The sequence below is a fragment of the Eretmochelys imbricata genome, chromosome 3, assembly GCF_965152235.1.
Source record: "Eretmochelys imbricata isolate rEreImb1 chromosome 3, rEreImb1.hap1, whole genome shotgun sequence".
Classification (NCBI taxonomy): domain Eukaryota; kingdom Metazoa; phylum Chordata; order Testudines; family Cheloniidae; genus Eretmochelys; species Eretmochelys imbricata.
The window spans coordinates 103,368,099-103,385,172 of NC_135574.1; the positions used below are offsets into that span (position 1 = coordinate 103,368,099).

General features: G+C 36.7%; 1 protein-coding gene across 12 annotated transcripts in view; it reads right to left on the reverse strand.

The window, feature by feature from the left end:
* AHI1 (Abelson helper integration site 1) overlaps window positions 1–17,074 on the reverse strand; it is a 196,338-nt gene that overhangs the window by 103,109 nt on the left and 76,155 nt on the right. For 10 of the 12 annotated variants that reach the window (XM_077813079.1, XM_077813080.1, XM_077813081.1 and 7 more), the window contains one exon: window positions 4,682–4,799. In XM_077813079.1, coding sequence (XP_077669205.1) covers window positions 4,682–4,799 — 118 coding nt within the window. Of the gene's footprint in view, window positions 1–3,305; window positions 3,539–4,681; window positions 4,800–17,074 lie in introns of those variants that run through there. The other 2 variants (XM_077813086.1, XM_077813087.1) reach the window with 2 other exon arrangements.

Sequence of the window (17,074 nt, forward strand, 5' to 3'; positions counted from 1 at the left end):
ATATTGAACAGAACCAGATCCAGAACTGATCCCTGTGGGACCCTACTTGTTATGGGAATAAGAACATTTACATACACCATATAGGCGCTGTGACATTTATTACGTTAGTGTTTGTGAAGATCCACAAATATTAAACATTACTTAGGAGTCAAGTACATTACATTATATGTGAGGACAGAGGAGAGAAACTCTCTAATACTGTATTTGCTGGCTGATCAACAGATGGATTACCTTTGAATGAGACCTTTCTATCTGGCCCTATGACTATCATATCCATGATACAGGTAAGGGACAAAAGACCGTAATCAAGGAAAGTCTCTAAAATGGTTACAAGGACAAAAATTATTATTATTATTATTGGTTTGAAATTTTTAGCAATGTATTGTCTGAGAATGTTTAACCTAAGATATGACACTAATTGCTTCTTTTTCAAATGTTATGCTCTGTTTAGGGAATCAGGAGCAATTTCACAAATTTAGCAATAGACATTCCACAAATTTTTGACCAATATGTGCAAGAAAGAGCTACTGCACAAAAGGAAATCCCCAATTAATGTAAAATAATAAAGAGAAGGAAAAAGTCTGTGACGGAAAAAAAACTGGCAAATACAAGAAAGGGATCTTTCCTCTTCATTTAAGAAATGTTCAGGAAGGTATGAACACAAGACAAGCTTATGTGAAATTTCTAATAGTCCAAGTTAGCTCTTACAGCAGTAGATTTAGTAAAGGAAAAGGTTTCAGAGTGGAAGCCGTATCAGCAAAAAGAACGAGTAGTAGCTGTGGCACCTTAGAGACTAACCAATTTATCTGAGCATAAGCTTTCGTGGGCTAAACCCCACTTCACCGGATGCATGCAGTGGAAAATACAGTAGGAAGATATATTTCAGCCCACGAAAGCTTATGCTCAAATAAATTCGTTAGTCTCTAAGGTGCCACAAGTACTCCTCATTCTTAAAGGAAAAGGGATATTTCAGAAGGATAAACTGCGTTGAACAATATTTTCAGTGTCTTATGAACAAAGACTTGCCTTCAATGGTAGAGACATATATCCTTTCTGTGCATCTCATTGTTCTTACAGGAACATATTTACCATGGCCAATTCAAAAACAGACTTGTTAAGTTTTTGTACAAAAGAAGAATTTATGCAGCTTCTCAACATTTTGACAAAATATGAGACGATCTGTGTGATGGGGTATACAAACCCCACATGGGGCTGGAAAGGGCTAAAGGACAGTACTGGGCCCAGGTAGCCCCATCCCTCTAGCCCTGCAGAGCATGCTCCAACCAAAGACATGGTTGAAAATGGAACAACCCAGCTCAGAAGGGAGAGGTGGGAGAGAAAGACAGACCTACCCTGAAGGCTCCTGGCAAAAGGGGCCTAAGAAGCCTCCCTGTGGGAACAGGACTATATGCTGAGGCTGATTGGGGCTGATGGTTTGGCTTCTATTTCCTTTTTCTTATCTGGGACCAGAAGCTGAGGGAGAAAAGCAAAAGTAGGATGTAACCCAGGAAGGGTAACTCAGAGGGCCCCCTCGGAGGCCAAACACTGCTGACCCTCCTAGGGTTCTGGGTCGGAGCCCGGTGGAGTGGGCAGGCCCAGGCTCCCATACTACTGCCATCACAACAGGGTGAGCGTTAATCACTAGGCCATCTAGCCCACAAGGAGCCTATTACAACATCACATACTCATGTCACTATATCCATGACACAGAATATGTGGTAGGGGTTACTGATATTCTCGGTTAGTGTGATTTTTGGAGGAGAAGAGAGGAGGGAGATTAATGCATATTTTTATTCTTATCGTGGCTTGTAAAAAGCTTCAGAGTGTCCTCTTTTGCCTCAGCTCCTGAATCTAAACAAACATGACATCAAGTATGGTAGCACTAGAAGCTCCATCATGTCAATTATTTCCAGAGCAATAATGTAAACACTACAAAAAAAAGGACATTCCACACAGAAGGGTATTAGGGTTTGTGTCAGAAAAGGCTTGACCAAATGCATGTGGAAAAAAAGCTGAAATTGCTACATGTTTGGTAACTTGTGGAGTACATCTACTCAAATTGCTAGGGGACATTTGGAAAAAAAAACTGTAGCAGTACTAGTTTCCTTTTTGCAGCAATAAAAAAGAATATTCATAGCTACTTCTTCAAGATCTTGCAAGCTCAAGACAAATCCTTAGTATTACCTCCATTGTCACTAACCACAAGGTGGAACACCCAGCTGTTTTATACTATCGGGAGCAACTGGATGGTCTTCAAAATAAAGATGGCTGCATGTGCCAATGCTGCAATTTGGTCTTCATCACAAAACATTAGAACAACATTACACAGGTAGTATAACATACAGTTACACTAACCAAATCTTAAAAATAACTCTTTATCGATGTACTTAAGTGCTTTGTTGCACTGAGGCTATAGTGACTATCAGGAATTTTGCTTTGAGGTTTACATCCCCACTGGCTCAAAAGGGAGAGTCCCCCTGAGTATTCTCAGTACTAAATTCAAATCTCATGAAGGTCTGTTTGTCAAGGAGTTCTGGTGGAAAGAGGAATACTGGAGGGGAAACAGGGACTAGGCCCTTGAGCAAACTTTTCATAGTCAATGAACACTAAGGAACACTAAGTTATAAAAGGATGATTTGCTGCTCCAAATGCCAGATGAATTTGAGTAGCCAGAGTAGATCCCGACTTTTAAAAAGATAGTACACAGTCAGGAATACAAGGTAATCAGGGAAACACGGGTTCGATGAGCCTGTTGTAAGCTCATATCTCCACTTTAGTCCAAATTCCATAATATTCAAAACTAAAACTAAACTAACAGTAAGACCTACACTGAAAGACACCAGTATCTTTCTTCATACTTGCTAGTTGGTGATGAAAAATAAACTACATGAGTGAAACTTTTTCCTTATATTTCTATGAAAACAATTCTAGCACAGTGCTACAAACATAGTAGTGCAGCTTAGAAACTGAAAATATGACAAGTGGTGTCACTTAGGATTCTCACAAATTTTCTCATGGGAAACCCCATTTTGTCTGTGCATCCCATAATCTTTCTAATGTGGTTTTTCCAAAAATCTTGATTTTTTGGTTGTTCCATTGTATATTTGAAAGATACTTTAGAAGCATATCTTCTGTAGTGTTGTATTTTCTCAGCTTTATTTGCCTCACAAAGAACGTTCTGCATTTAAGGAAGGTGCTGAAGCGTAGTCGTTTTTGGCAACAATGGGACTGTAGACAAACATGCATGCACAGTGGTAGCACACATTCATGGTTTATCGTTCTATGTAAGAAGACATCGTCAGCACATTTATCTTGTGTTTCTGTCTAAAGGAAGATACAGGACAGTATAGTTTGGGAGCTATGTACCGAGTTAATTACAGCGTAGATTTAAAGTATATGCTCATTTTCTTGAAAGGGCCATTCTACTAAATTTAAATGTATGTTCATTCTGTGAGATGAAATATGAATACTTACTGCTTTTATGAGATCTTCACACTTGCAAAGCACTGAACAAATATTAATTAGCCTCACCATATACCTGTGAAGGGGGTAGTTATTGCTAAGGTACTGTTATCACCGTTTTACTGATAAGGAAACTGAAGACCAGAAAGCTTAACTGACACAGTCAAAGTCACACAGCAAATCAGTGGCAGAGGCAAATTAGAACTTCATCTCCCAGTTCCTACACCTGTGGTCAGCCCTTTAGCTCACACTAGAGAAAAGCATATCAATCAATATTCTGACTGGAAAATCTTTCTGATTCAAGCCATAATTATTAGTGCCTCTTTTTTAGCTAATTTTATATAATAACAGAACCCATTTATCTTTTTCTACCAAACTATATTATACATTTTTTTAAAAAAGCTCAATTTCCTGTTTCTATCTCATTATATGGTACCCTTTTTTTTTCCTCTCTCTTGCCCTCTCCCAAAGTTACAAAATAAAATCCTTTAAACGAATATACTTTGTGTTTGTACAGTACCTAGCACAACTGGACCACATTCTTGGTTAGTGCTTTAAACAGAAATAATAACAACAACCACCACCACCTAGCAGATTTATATATCATTCTAACAGGCACTCCAAACAAACATCAAATATGCTGTTTTGCAATAAATTATTATTTTGATCACAATTGCAATTTGAAACCAAGATGTAAGAATTTCAGAAAACACACAATTCTGTTGCTACTAGTCTTTTTTCTGAAGGCTGTGGATTCATTTAAGCATTTTTAAAAAATGCTGGTTTTAAAAAGCCTAATGATAGGGTTTGTATTAATACCCTTGTAAATAGTCCATTCCCAATTTGAAGACCAACTGTTTTTCTCCCTTTTCTTTTTTCAACAATTATGCATTTTAAACTGTGATTGCTTATTTAATAGTGTTTGCTGTGTTTAAAGTACTTTGACACAAAAGCTGATAAAAACTAAGAAAATCTAGAGCTAACTCTTTTTACTAAAAACTTAGCATAACAACAATAAGTATCTAACTGAAGAAAAAACAGTTTGAGGTAATGGTTTAAATATTGCATTGTATAAGCAATGGTACATATGACATCTTGACTACTCCATGAAGTGCTGCATACTAAACTTGATTAATATAACAACAAAGGAAAAAAGACTCATCAACTAAAACAGCATACGTACATTAGACACAGTAATCAAATTAGCAAAGAGGCTCACCGTTTTGAGCAGTGAAAGGATACGGGGGAATCAGTGAAGTGCCCAGAGAACTTGGCAGCCTTAACTTGGAGTGTGGCGAGAGCAGTGATGGAGCCGGAAGCATGAGATTTGAGCTGGTCTGTAATAGGAAAGGCAAATCAGAAAGTAAGTTGTAATTTCCTGGGTTACTTACTGATGCAAGAACTGGATGAGAAGTATTTACTTACCATAAATAATTATTAAATTCTAGACAGAATGAGTGTCACATTGAGGGCAAAAGAGCAATTTAAATTGTTTGCTTTTTTGGGGAAACATATTTGGGAACAGAAAGTTGAAAACCTATTGGTGGTTTGAAATGTAAATGAAAGCTTAAATGCTTAACAAAAAATTGAGTAGTGAAAAACTAATAGAATAAAAATCCTCCACAATACAGAAAGAAATATAATGTACAGTTTATATGGGTAATACTCTAATTCATATTGGCCTATCAAACTATTTGTATGCTAGACCAAATTCAGATATGATATATATATATATATATATATATATATAAAATACTTAATTTTAGTATTTTAAATTATATTGTGTCTAAAGAGAGTACTTATGAGGAAAGGGTTAAAACTTAGTCATAGAGAAATTTATTCTTTGCAAATTGTGCAACATATTTAGACCAAAACACCAGATACTTCCTTTATGAAGACTACACAAAAGCCATCTGTAGTATACATGCTTATTTCCATAATGACAGATAACATGGCTGAAATCTGATTTGCTATAGAGGTTCTTTGCATACATGCAGTTACCACAAATACAAACCCTTCTCAAATTATTCCTAATGAGTTATCCTAGATAACACATATAAAATATATTAAGACAATTTGAGGCATTTACATGATCAAACAAAACATTTTCTTACAAATTACACCTATTGTCACTGACTGCCTTTGATCATACTGTCAAACTGGTGTGAAAATATAGTCATAAAATATCTGCAACAAAATTCATTGAGTTGCCTTTAAATAAAATCAGCGTAATTAGCTGAAATTGTTTTTTTCCCCAGTAACATATATAAAAAGAAAAAACAAAAACAAAAAGCCAAGAAGTATGTTATCAAGCATGTTCACGTAGGGTTTAATCCAAAGCCCACACAGGTCAATGGAAATCTTTCTTGTGACTTCTGTGGGTTTTAGATCAGGCCCTCAAACTTTAGTTGTGGAGAATAATTATGACATATTTAAGCCTACTTCTATTTTATTAGTCTCTAAATTCTATTTAAAGAAATGAAGCCAGTTACAAGAAAGGGCAAGCTTTCACTTGCTTTCACAAGTAGTACAGTGACATAAACACTGGTTGTATAAATTACAATATATGTTCAACAATTCCCTAGGCCTCGATCCTGAAAAAAAAAATGTATGCTTGAATTTAACTTTGGACTTGTCTATACAAACAATTAATTTGCAGCAAGCTGGGGTGTAAATGTATCTTGCACTAGCCTGCTGTGCACTAAGTGCCCATGAGGTAGGGACTATCTTTTATTATTTGTCTGTACAGCACCAATGAAAATGGGGCCTTGACTTGGCAACTACATACTACTGTAATAATAAATATTTTCCCAAACAGGCTAATTTGTTTTGCTCAGTTTTGGGTTAAGTGCAACACACATTGCAAAAAAATCAGACCAACCAATGAGCATTATCCAAGAACACTAAAGCATCTGCATTTTTCTGCAGTATGAGAATTCAATTGTGTGTACATTTTAAGTAATACTCCTGAAATCTAAGCAGAATGAAGACAAGTTCTCCCCTCCTTACAACCTGACTTCTCTCCTACATACACACCTTCTTCTTCTTCCAAATGAGCCATTTCCAATATCACGGATCTTTTTTCTAAACTTCACAAATATTTTGTAAATTCATAACCTAATGTGTGTAATAAATCACACAAACAACAAATAAAACTATTCAAAATTGGGTCTTTCTATAATCCCTTGTTTTGTACATCACAGGAAAAATTAAGAGAAATTGATTTAAAAATTTCAGGTATCAGAGATGTTTCAATAACCTGTCTCAGTTGTGGTGACCCTACATGGAATTTTAAAGATGAAGTGAAATATGTCACATGTAAATTTATTTCAGTACAGTATTTAATTCACTTCTCTTTCTAAATTCATGTTTCCTTCAGTATGCCCAACAACCTTTGTACATACCACAATGTATTGCTTTGAAATCCAGGTCACAAGACTGTATTTCTTTAACATATATCCATTCTCCCTTTCAATTTTTCTCTTAAGAAAAATGGTCCTTATTTAAAATACAAACAAAAACACAAAACAATTCATGCCCCCACTCATGTCCTCCCTCCAAAAAACCTTAAAGCAAGGCATTTTTTGTAAAAGATTGACATTCTTTGTTAATTTAAAGGCTTTCATTTGAAAATAAACCTTATAGCAATGGTCCCAATTCTGCAACTGACTCCATGTGGGAAGAGCGCCTACACAGAGCCCCTAGAAGTCAACAGAGCTCTATGCAGGCGTAAGAGCTCCCCACATGAAGTAACTGCATAATCAGAGCCTGCATTTTCTTCCACTCCATTAGGTTTCTGATGTTATTTTAAATCCCTTTTTAAAAACTTATTAAATAGTGAAGAACAGCACTACAAAAGGGCTAGAGAAGTCAAATGTGGATACATGATAATGACTTTTTTTATTAGCGTTGTTTGAAATTTGAGGTATGAATGTGTTAATAAAATGTATTTTAAAAAGCACATTAATACTTATGTATTTTCTCTACTTTTTCCGATAGACAAACATGTAATAATACCTATGGAACAAATAGAGTGAAGCAATCACTATTTTTGAAATGCATGCTGTGGGAAGGAATTGCTAAATACCTTTATAACCACAAGTAAGGTTGGCTAAGATAACCAACACCAATCTACTCATTTTTCACAACATACTTTGCTTGCTTCATGCAAAAACCACAGCTTTATCAAAGACACAGTTTACTACCACCCCTGAGTTGAGTAAAGCTAAAAGTTATAAAACTCAGTTTTTGCAGAGGTAAAAAGAAACCCACAATTTTTGCCAAGTTTAAACAATGCTACTTTGCATTCTCTTTTTTGTGTTAGGGCAGCTCTATGCAAATTATGCAAATATACATTTTTAATGGTACTAGTTTTCATGTTAAAAAAAGTGAACTGCATGTGACAAAAAGAAAAAATACTGCAAGATTTGACAATTTCTTTTTTTCCCTGACAACTCAGTTTTATGAACTTTGTAACTGATAAATTAAAATTTCCATATGTACTTGCAAGTCAAATTAAGTTGGCCAGGTCTGTTTTATTTCTTATCCGTTTAGGTTTTCTTTCCAGGTTTTGTGCCTTTAGGACACTATTTTTAAAGAAGACTTTTAAAGTAGTTTTTAAATCATGATTTTGTGGGTTTAAGAAGTTGACAATGCAATCAAGTAAAAACATTTTTTTACCATCTATTTTGTTCAATAGTAGAATTGATCCATATGCAATAACACTTCCGTATAAATAAAAATATACTGCCACAATTTTTATGTGAATTCTGAATCTCAAGTTTACATATGATATACAATTTTTTTTATTATTTGTATTACAGCAGCACATAGTGTCCTCAGCTGAGATCAGGGCTCCATTGTATTAGGCATTGTACAAACACATAGTAAGAGCTTCCAGTCTAAGTAGACAAGACAGACATAAGGTGGGTGAAATGAATTATCTTCCCTGGTATACAGATCAGGCTTTGAGATACAGAAAGATCACATGACTTTCCTAAAGTCACACAGGAAGTTTATGGTAGAACCAGGAATTGAACAAATCTCTCTCAAGTTCCAGTTCAATGCCTAAACATCAAGGCCATTTCTCCTCTCTGTGTTCTGTTAAAACATAAACATTTCTATAACTATCTGAACTAACAGGCTTCTTCCTTGGAGCCATAAGAACTTGTGATTCCCTTTACGAGGCATACAGAGAAACAGTGATCTTTCTTGGATGAGGTTTAAGACAGATGTTGTTTCTACATAATAAAATGCAGAGGTACTGCCATTTTAATGGGATTGGTCAATGCCATCACCGACAGCAGTGGGAAGTATATTTGTCTTGCTTAATAAAGGCTATGAGGATTATGTGACCTTTGTCTCCCCAGAGGTTGGTTATTTTTCTTCCTATTGAAGGGTATAAGGGGGAAAGTACATTACATTTTCTTCACCAATTATGGGATAAAGCTTCCATTGGCTCTAGTCCAGTTTCTTGCAATGAGATATGGCAAACAGAGCATTCAAAGTTGTGTTCCACTTGAACATCTCAATCCAGAGGGGTTTTTGTTTTTAACTGACTCAGTGAACCTTTCCTGTGATTGCATTTCCCCTCCTAACTGATGGGATATGGTGCTCTTGCATACCTCAGGGACTTCCAGACAAATAATGCAAAACCCTATTCCTGGTTCCTCCCTACCTGTTGACAGAAAACATTGTGGCATGATTGTCTGTTTTAATTTAAATACATTTTCAGGAAAGCAAACAAAAGCCTGAAATGCATACACAAAACCCTCTTCCTCCAAGACATTTATTTAGCACCTGCATTTCACCCCACATATAAAAACCTCTCTGAGTGACATAAGCCAGACCAGGCAGCTTAATAGTGGTCATGTTAAACGAAAAACGAAAAAAAAAAACAGAATGACATTTTTGTGAAATTCAATTAGAAATCAGTTTAAGCTAAACCAATATAAGTCAGTGTCCACACAAGAGTCTGTATTGGTTTAATTAAATTGGTTTACAAAAATCACATTTTCAGTTAAACCAGTGCAACTTTCTTATGTAGACAAGGCCTCAATTGCCTTGCCTGCTGATTCATTACAAGACAGCTTGGAATTGGAAGAAAGTTAAAATAAACTACCCAGATTCACACAGAATGAGCTACACATTTCATTTTTGGATGCAAAATATGCAAAATTCTTTCTAGTGGGTTGTTTTGGTTTTTACTTTAATGAGAGGTAATCATTTCAGGTTGTTTCTTTTGTTTCAAGTGAATGTATAAACACAAAAAGAAAACTGTGAAACAGTGTTACCAAAATCTGTAAACATTTTCAATCTCATCTGCTCTTCCTTTACTTTTAATCTACAGCACCTTCAGCATATGGGTGGGCCATGACCAAATTCACACATGGACTCTGCAGCAGGAACAGATGGAATCGAGTGGCATGAGATGCCCACAATTTTCCTTTACATCAGGGGGCTAACAAGTGCCTAGTGCAGCCCCAATAAAATAAAAAACAACAAGTGGGTAGCATTGGCTGGGGGCACTGCTAGTGTACTAATGCAATCCATCTCTTAGCCATCTCCTGTAGGAAGAGTTCCCATGGGTTCATATTGTAGATTAAAACTGCCCTCCCCCAACAGAAACACCACTGCTTGCCCTCCCATGGGAAACTTTCCCCACAGCCAGATGACACACAGATATAATTTGTTCCTCCTTGCACCTGCAAGAGTGACTCTGGCCTCTCTGCTTTAAATATGACATAATCAAATATAGCCTTGTTCAGATGCCACAGTTCACTTTGTTCAGGAGAGAGAAAACAAACAATGAAAAACTTTTTTTTGTTAATCTTGTACAAACATGTACATGGAGAAACAAGAAAGCAGACAAACAAACAAAGAAATAAAATGACAATACCAATCTGTAATATGCATTGATTAGTGAGGTTGTCCTCAAAGACAGAAATATTCCTTGGATCTTCTTTAGTAAAATATAGTATTTGTGTGGGTTACAGGACTATGCTAGAGTATGGCACTACTGCAATACATTCCTCACACTGAGGTAACCTCGATTTAAACACAAAGCACAGAGAGAAAGAAATAATAAGACAACAAAAAGGAACAAGAACTCAAACAAACTTATGGGTTTATAGAAATGAGACAAAACCTCTAGTTACAGTACTTAGTTCTAACTTATAATGAATTAAAATTTTGCTCATATAGTGGTGTCACAAAGGCTAAATACAAACAGGAACCCATACCCTTCACACAGTTTGATCTCCAGTTAGGCTACACTCAAACACCAAGGAGCTTCCTTTCTTCTTCATGGCTCTGATCCTACAAGTGAATCCACACGGGTCAACTGAGCTCTATAGGGGTGCCAGGGAATGCCCATGAAGATTAAATTCCAGATTCAGGACTCATATGCATAACTCCTGTTGATGATAATGGGAGTTAGGTGATCCTGCAAGGGGAACACAACTCCTTGGAAACTATTTTGATATTACAGAAACACCATCGTAATAGTGGAGGATGAGTTGCTTAATGGCTAGAGCACCAAAATGGGAGTCAGGAATTCTGGATTCTGTTATCAGCTCTGATACTGACTCACTGTTTGAGTCTGGCTAAGTCACATATCTATGCCCCAGTTTCTCCATTTTCAAAATAATGATAATGTTTTTCTACTTCTCAAATTTGCTTTCATAAGCTTTAAAACAACATTTATTGATGTGTGTAAGGCATTTGGAAATGCACATATAAAATATTTTGTTTAAGTGCCAGTTATTAATTATTATTATAGGAAAAACAGTTTAGACTTCAAGGACCTGATTTTCAGGAAGATGAGACTCAAAGTTCCCTCACTTTCTGCATACACATAGAAATTGTTAATTAAATTGCTTTCGGATGGAGGTTTTCATAAGACAAAAACGATAGGAAAAGCAGAAATTTGGTCAGCTCTTTGCTAATATGGTTAACCAAATATAAAAGCAATTTATAATCCTGCCCCCGCTGTGGGTGGTAAAGTATCTTGGAGTTAAACCTGGACATACTTAATGAACTGGCAAGAAAAATAACTACATAACCATTTCCAAAAGGCCTTTCATTTAGTACACACTATTTCTTTAGGAAATATAATGGAAAATTCTAGTAAAGCATTCTTATACTGTTAAATATTTTACTGATCAACAGGTTTTAATGATTTTTCAAGCATTTTATGTTAGTGATCATATTTTGCGCAATGTTGACTGCTCAACACTATTTACTGGCAAATGGAGGCAATAAGGTTTATATGAAGCATATACTGCTTTGCTTTGCATTTTAGAATTCAGAGCCCAAAGTCCTTACGATGTGGCTCATACAACATAGCCTTACAATATTATTCTTTGGGCAGCTTGGTCAAAAGTTATCATCTGAATAGAATGCCATTTGTGTTCTAGAAAGAAAATTGTCTGCCTCAAAGCAAGTAACATTTTCAAAAACCTAAGGAGCCTCAATCCCATTGACTTTCAGTTAGCCTGCAAAATGTGGTATCTCAAACAAATATCTGCATGTGCCTTTATCTATTTCTGTATATCATGCCTTCCCTATGGTATCCAAACACCAATAAAACCCTCAAAACAACACCTATACCATATAGTTGGACACATGGCAACTAAGGCAGGCAGGCTTTAAAGGAGGAGATATAGGACAAGAAGCTCCAATACATTTTATTAAAAGCACTTAACATTTCTAACAAAAATATTTATAAATACAGTGTGGTATAATGTAAAGGTTTTAGTGGCACTTGTTTAGAATTACCTGCACCACGCACTATGAGTAATGTGGCCATCCCCAACGCAGATCAATATAACTTTTATACGGTGACACATATTCCCTAGATTTTATGGCCAGAATGGGCTGCTGTGATCTCCTGACCTTTTGCATTGTGCAGGTCCTACAACTTCCCTTAAACAATTCCTGTTTGAACTAGAACATATCTTGTAGAAAAAAAATCCAACCCTGATTTCAAAATTACCAGTTACAGAAAGTCCACCACAACTCTTGGTAAATTGTTCAATGACTAATTACCCTTACTGTTAAAAACATATACCTTATTTCCAATCTGAATTTGTCAAGCATCAATTTCCAGCCATTGGGTCGTGTTATACCTTTTTCTGCTAGATTAAGGAGCCTGTTATCAATGTTTTGTTCCCCATGTAGGTACTTACAGACTGTGATCAAGTTACCCGTAACATTCTCCTTGTCACAATGAACAGATTGAGGTCCTTGAATCTCTCACTTAAGGCAGGTTTTCTAACCCTTTAACCATTCTTGTGGCTCTTCTCTGAACCTTCTCCAATTTATCAAAATCCTCCTTGAATTGTGGACACCAGAACTGGACACAGTATTCCAGCAGCAGTCACACCAGTGCCAATACAGAGGTTATAACACCTATCACCGCCTACTCAATGATCCCTGTTTATACATCCAAGAATCACATTAGCCCTTTTGGCCATAATGTTGCACTGGGTGCTCATGTTCAGCGGATTATCCACCATGACCCCCAAATCTTTTTCAGGGTCACTGCTTCCTACCACAGTCCCCCATTCTGTAACTACAGCCTACATTCTTTGTTCCTGTGTATACTTTTACGTTTGGCTCTATTAAAACACATTGTTAGTCTGCGCCTAGCTTTACAAACAATCCATATCACTCTGTATCAGTAACTGTCCTCTTCATCATTTGTTACTCCCCCAATTTTTGTGTCATCTGCAAATTTTATCAGTAATGACTTTATGCTTTCTTCCATGTCACTGATAAAAATGCTAAATAGCATAAGGCCAAGAACTGATTCCTACAGGAACTAGTCAAAGATGATTTCCCATTTATAATTACACTTTGAGACCTGTCAGTTAGCCTGTTTATAATTCACTTAACATGTGACACGTTAATTTTGTATCTTCCAGTATACAAGCCACAAACAGGGGCTATTGCATTGCAAACCATTAAATAATGGAAAGCATATCCAAAAAACCTCTCCAAACTACAACCAAACCACATCATATTTTCAGCACAACTGTATCCTACCAAGGTTAGCTTTCTAACAACGTAACCTGTGAAAACAAGTTCATATTCTTGTGCATGTACCTCTAACACAATGCTGCTCTGCTCTTTGCCCCCCAAACCCTTGTGGATAGCTGCAAGCAGACCTACTTCGTCTGGGACAGTTTCGGGTTTGCAAAAATCCCTCTCTGGTAATTGGTGTCTCAACCAAAATCCCTACAGCAGGACTGTGGCAGCACAGGAGATTTTTTCTCTGAGCTGTTCCTCTCCCAGCAGCTCAGTGCCCCCCCAACAGTCTGACTTGTCCAAGCCCCCTTTCTGCCTCTCAGCAGCAATTAGTTCTGTTCTCTGCAGCTACCTATCAGTTGTTTACAGAAGGATGACAGAGCTGGAGCCAGCTGCTGCTGAGAGTGACAGCCAGAGAGCAAAGGAGGGGAAACAATGAGCTGCCAGAAGAAGAGCCTACAAGAGATAGAAATCAATCCCATCCCACGGGGAGGAAAGAATTGGGGGAAAGCAACCATGGGACGGAGGATAACTTTTTCAAGGAACAACTTTTCAAGTAAATTGAGGGACTGGAGGGTTGTGTATGTCCCCTCTCTTCTCTCATTCTTCTAAAGGTTAGGTTTAGGTAAAGTAAAATCCACCAGATGGGAATACAACCCTTTGGTGGTCTGAGTCCTTTGGTTTGTTTGGAGAACTTTCTCTGGCAGATTTCCATGACATTCGAACATTTATGTTTCTGCTGGCATGCAGGGACCAAAAGCAGTTGTGCTATTATTGTTTTACTGCACACAGGAGGGCAGGCTGTGAAAAGCCTACACAGGAGAATTAACAAACTACAGGCATGCTCCTGAGCTGTGAGACGTTAAGATCATAAAGGGGATGGATAACAGAAGAGATGGAGACAGTGGATCTACTTGTCAAAATACCCCCCCATCCTAATGGAAACCACCTTGATCACTTGGCATTCATAGCATCTCTAGCATAGTCTCTGTCCATCAACCCACAGGACAATTTCAATCCTCTTCCTCTAACTTCAATAGAGGATGACAGAGCCCATTTATTCAAGCTTTGAACAGAGAGGAGGATTTGGCCCTCAGTGCACTACCCTAGTAATCACTGTTACTGTGTTTTACAAGCACTTAAATCCTAGGTACAACAGATCAGAGTACAATTCAAGTTCTGATAGCTATAATGTAGCAGAGATAACATTAAAGACCCGCTTCTTTCTCTCTCGCTCTCACACATACACTCCCTGTAATTTCAATTTTCAACTGAAAACATATTCCTCACTTTTTCTACCCAATTTAGCTTTCCTTCTGCTATTATTTTACATTTTATAGTGATATTATTTAAGAAGCATTTTCTCTTCTATGCCGATATATACTTGGCACAGGAGAGTGGGGAAATGGAGAACTGGTTACAGTTTACAGATTCTGCAGGCTGATTTGCGCTAGTCTCAGTAGGAGTTACAGCAATCTACGCAGCACACAGGAGCCAGATCAGAGATAAAAATCTAGACCTTACTGGGAAATAGTTGGTAGGAAAAACAAAGTAAAGATGCACCATGTTGCACTGTACTTTATGGTAACATGCAATGAGGAGATGTCAAACCAACTTATGCTTTCACTTTTATTTGTTATTTAGTTGTTAAATTAAACACATTGTTTTAAAATATGTTTGTGCCTTTGTGCCATTTTTGTACAGTTACTATTCCAAAATTACATTTGGCTGGCATCTTAAAAAAAGAACATGATGCTTACAGAATCTTGTAGCTATAAGATATATAAAAGTCCTGTATATCTCTCATATTGACTAGTTAAAAATAAATTTAATCTTATTATAGTCAGAACATATCTTTCCTGTGAATATTAATAGTGTGGGGTTCTATTAAATCCTATATTAGCACAATAAATTATACTGTAATAAACTGTTTAATTTTTTTTCTAATACAATATTTCTTTTCGGTTTACTTTAGCACTTCAATTCATGTTTGAAGTGCATTGCCTTCTCTGCACTGCATTGCATTTTTTTGCTTAATGGAGACTTTTTTGGGAAAGAGAAGTTTATGTCATATCCTATGTGGTGTTCCCCCTTAGTTGAAAGAAACATTTTCATCTTGTTTAGGGCTCCAAAAATTTTATTACATATCACAGTTTGAGTGGACAACAGCCGCAGCTGGTGGGAAAAAAGGTATATATACTCTATTTTCATACACACACCCCTTATCAATGTTACTCTTCAAAGTGCTTCTGCACCCTGTTGACAATTGGAAACATGCAGATTAGAAATCGAACTAGTAAATGACAGAACACAACAACCTGAAGTCACAACTAACAAACAATGCCTACATAGTGTCACAGTCAGTACCTTTATGTTAATCCTTTTTCCAGGACTATGATAAATTTTGTACAATGTATGCCTTGTGAGATATCATTTGAAAACCTGTAATCTGCTGAACTTTATTGTCCTGGTAAAATATGTGTGGCACCATTGTATGTAAAATTATAAAATTTTGCTGTGTAAAACATGTTCCAAGTCTACGAAAACAGCTTCAAACCAGTTCCCCAGAGACTAAAGGCTAGCCAGCACCTCAGCCAGGTGTCAGTGTAATCAAATGGACTATCACCTGGTTAAGGGGCCATTCTTGTCAGGAAAAAGGGTGTGAGGGAGAAGTGTACATGTTGGTAAATAAACAGCTGGAGGTTCCCATCCCACAGACTCTCTTTCTCCTGAAACTCAGATGATGATGATTTTCAAATAGGAAAATAACTATAAGAAGTGAGAACAGAGGACACAAATCATCTCTCTGCCCTTTCTCTCTGCCCACAACATCCACAATGCCTGAAGGACAAGGTAAGAAGCACGGGACTGGGGGAGGGGTTTTTGCTAAAAGGCATCCAGACAGTAAGACTGCAAAAAAACAGGTGATCAGAAAGACCCTTTTGCTTTAAGTTCACTTAGTTTATTAAGTTAGGTATTAGTTTGTGTTTTATTTTATATTTCTTCAAAACCAATTCTAACTTTTATGCCTCATTACTTGCAATCACCTAAAATCTAACTTTCTGTTAATAAACTTGTTTGTTTTAACTAAACCAGTGTGTATTTGGATTGAAGTGTTTGGGAAACTCAATTTGAGATAACAAGGTTTGTGATTATAATTTTCTAATAATGAAATAAACTTCCTATGAGCTTGTGTTGTCCAGGAGAATACTGGGCAGTACAAGACACACATTTCTAGGGACAGGTCTGGGACTGGGAATTTGCTGGTGTTACTCTGTAATATAATTCAGGAGTCACTGGCTAGAGCACTCATATATAATACAGCTGGGAGTAATTTACATGTTAGAGTCTGTTTGAGAGCAGACCAGTAATGGTCACTTTCACAGCACAGCAGTGTAAAAAATGTACCCCAGGTTGGAGAATTGAGGGATACAGCTGTTCAACACATAGAATGTCACACATAGAAATGCTTTCCCTCTCCAACCTATTATCAATTACAAAAAAAGTCTAATTATAAATAAACTCTTCAAGTCTCTCATAAGTCTTTTCTATGTCTTTTTGTTTTAATACCTCAGGCTTTCCC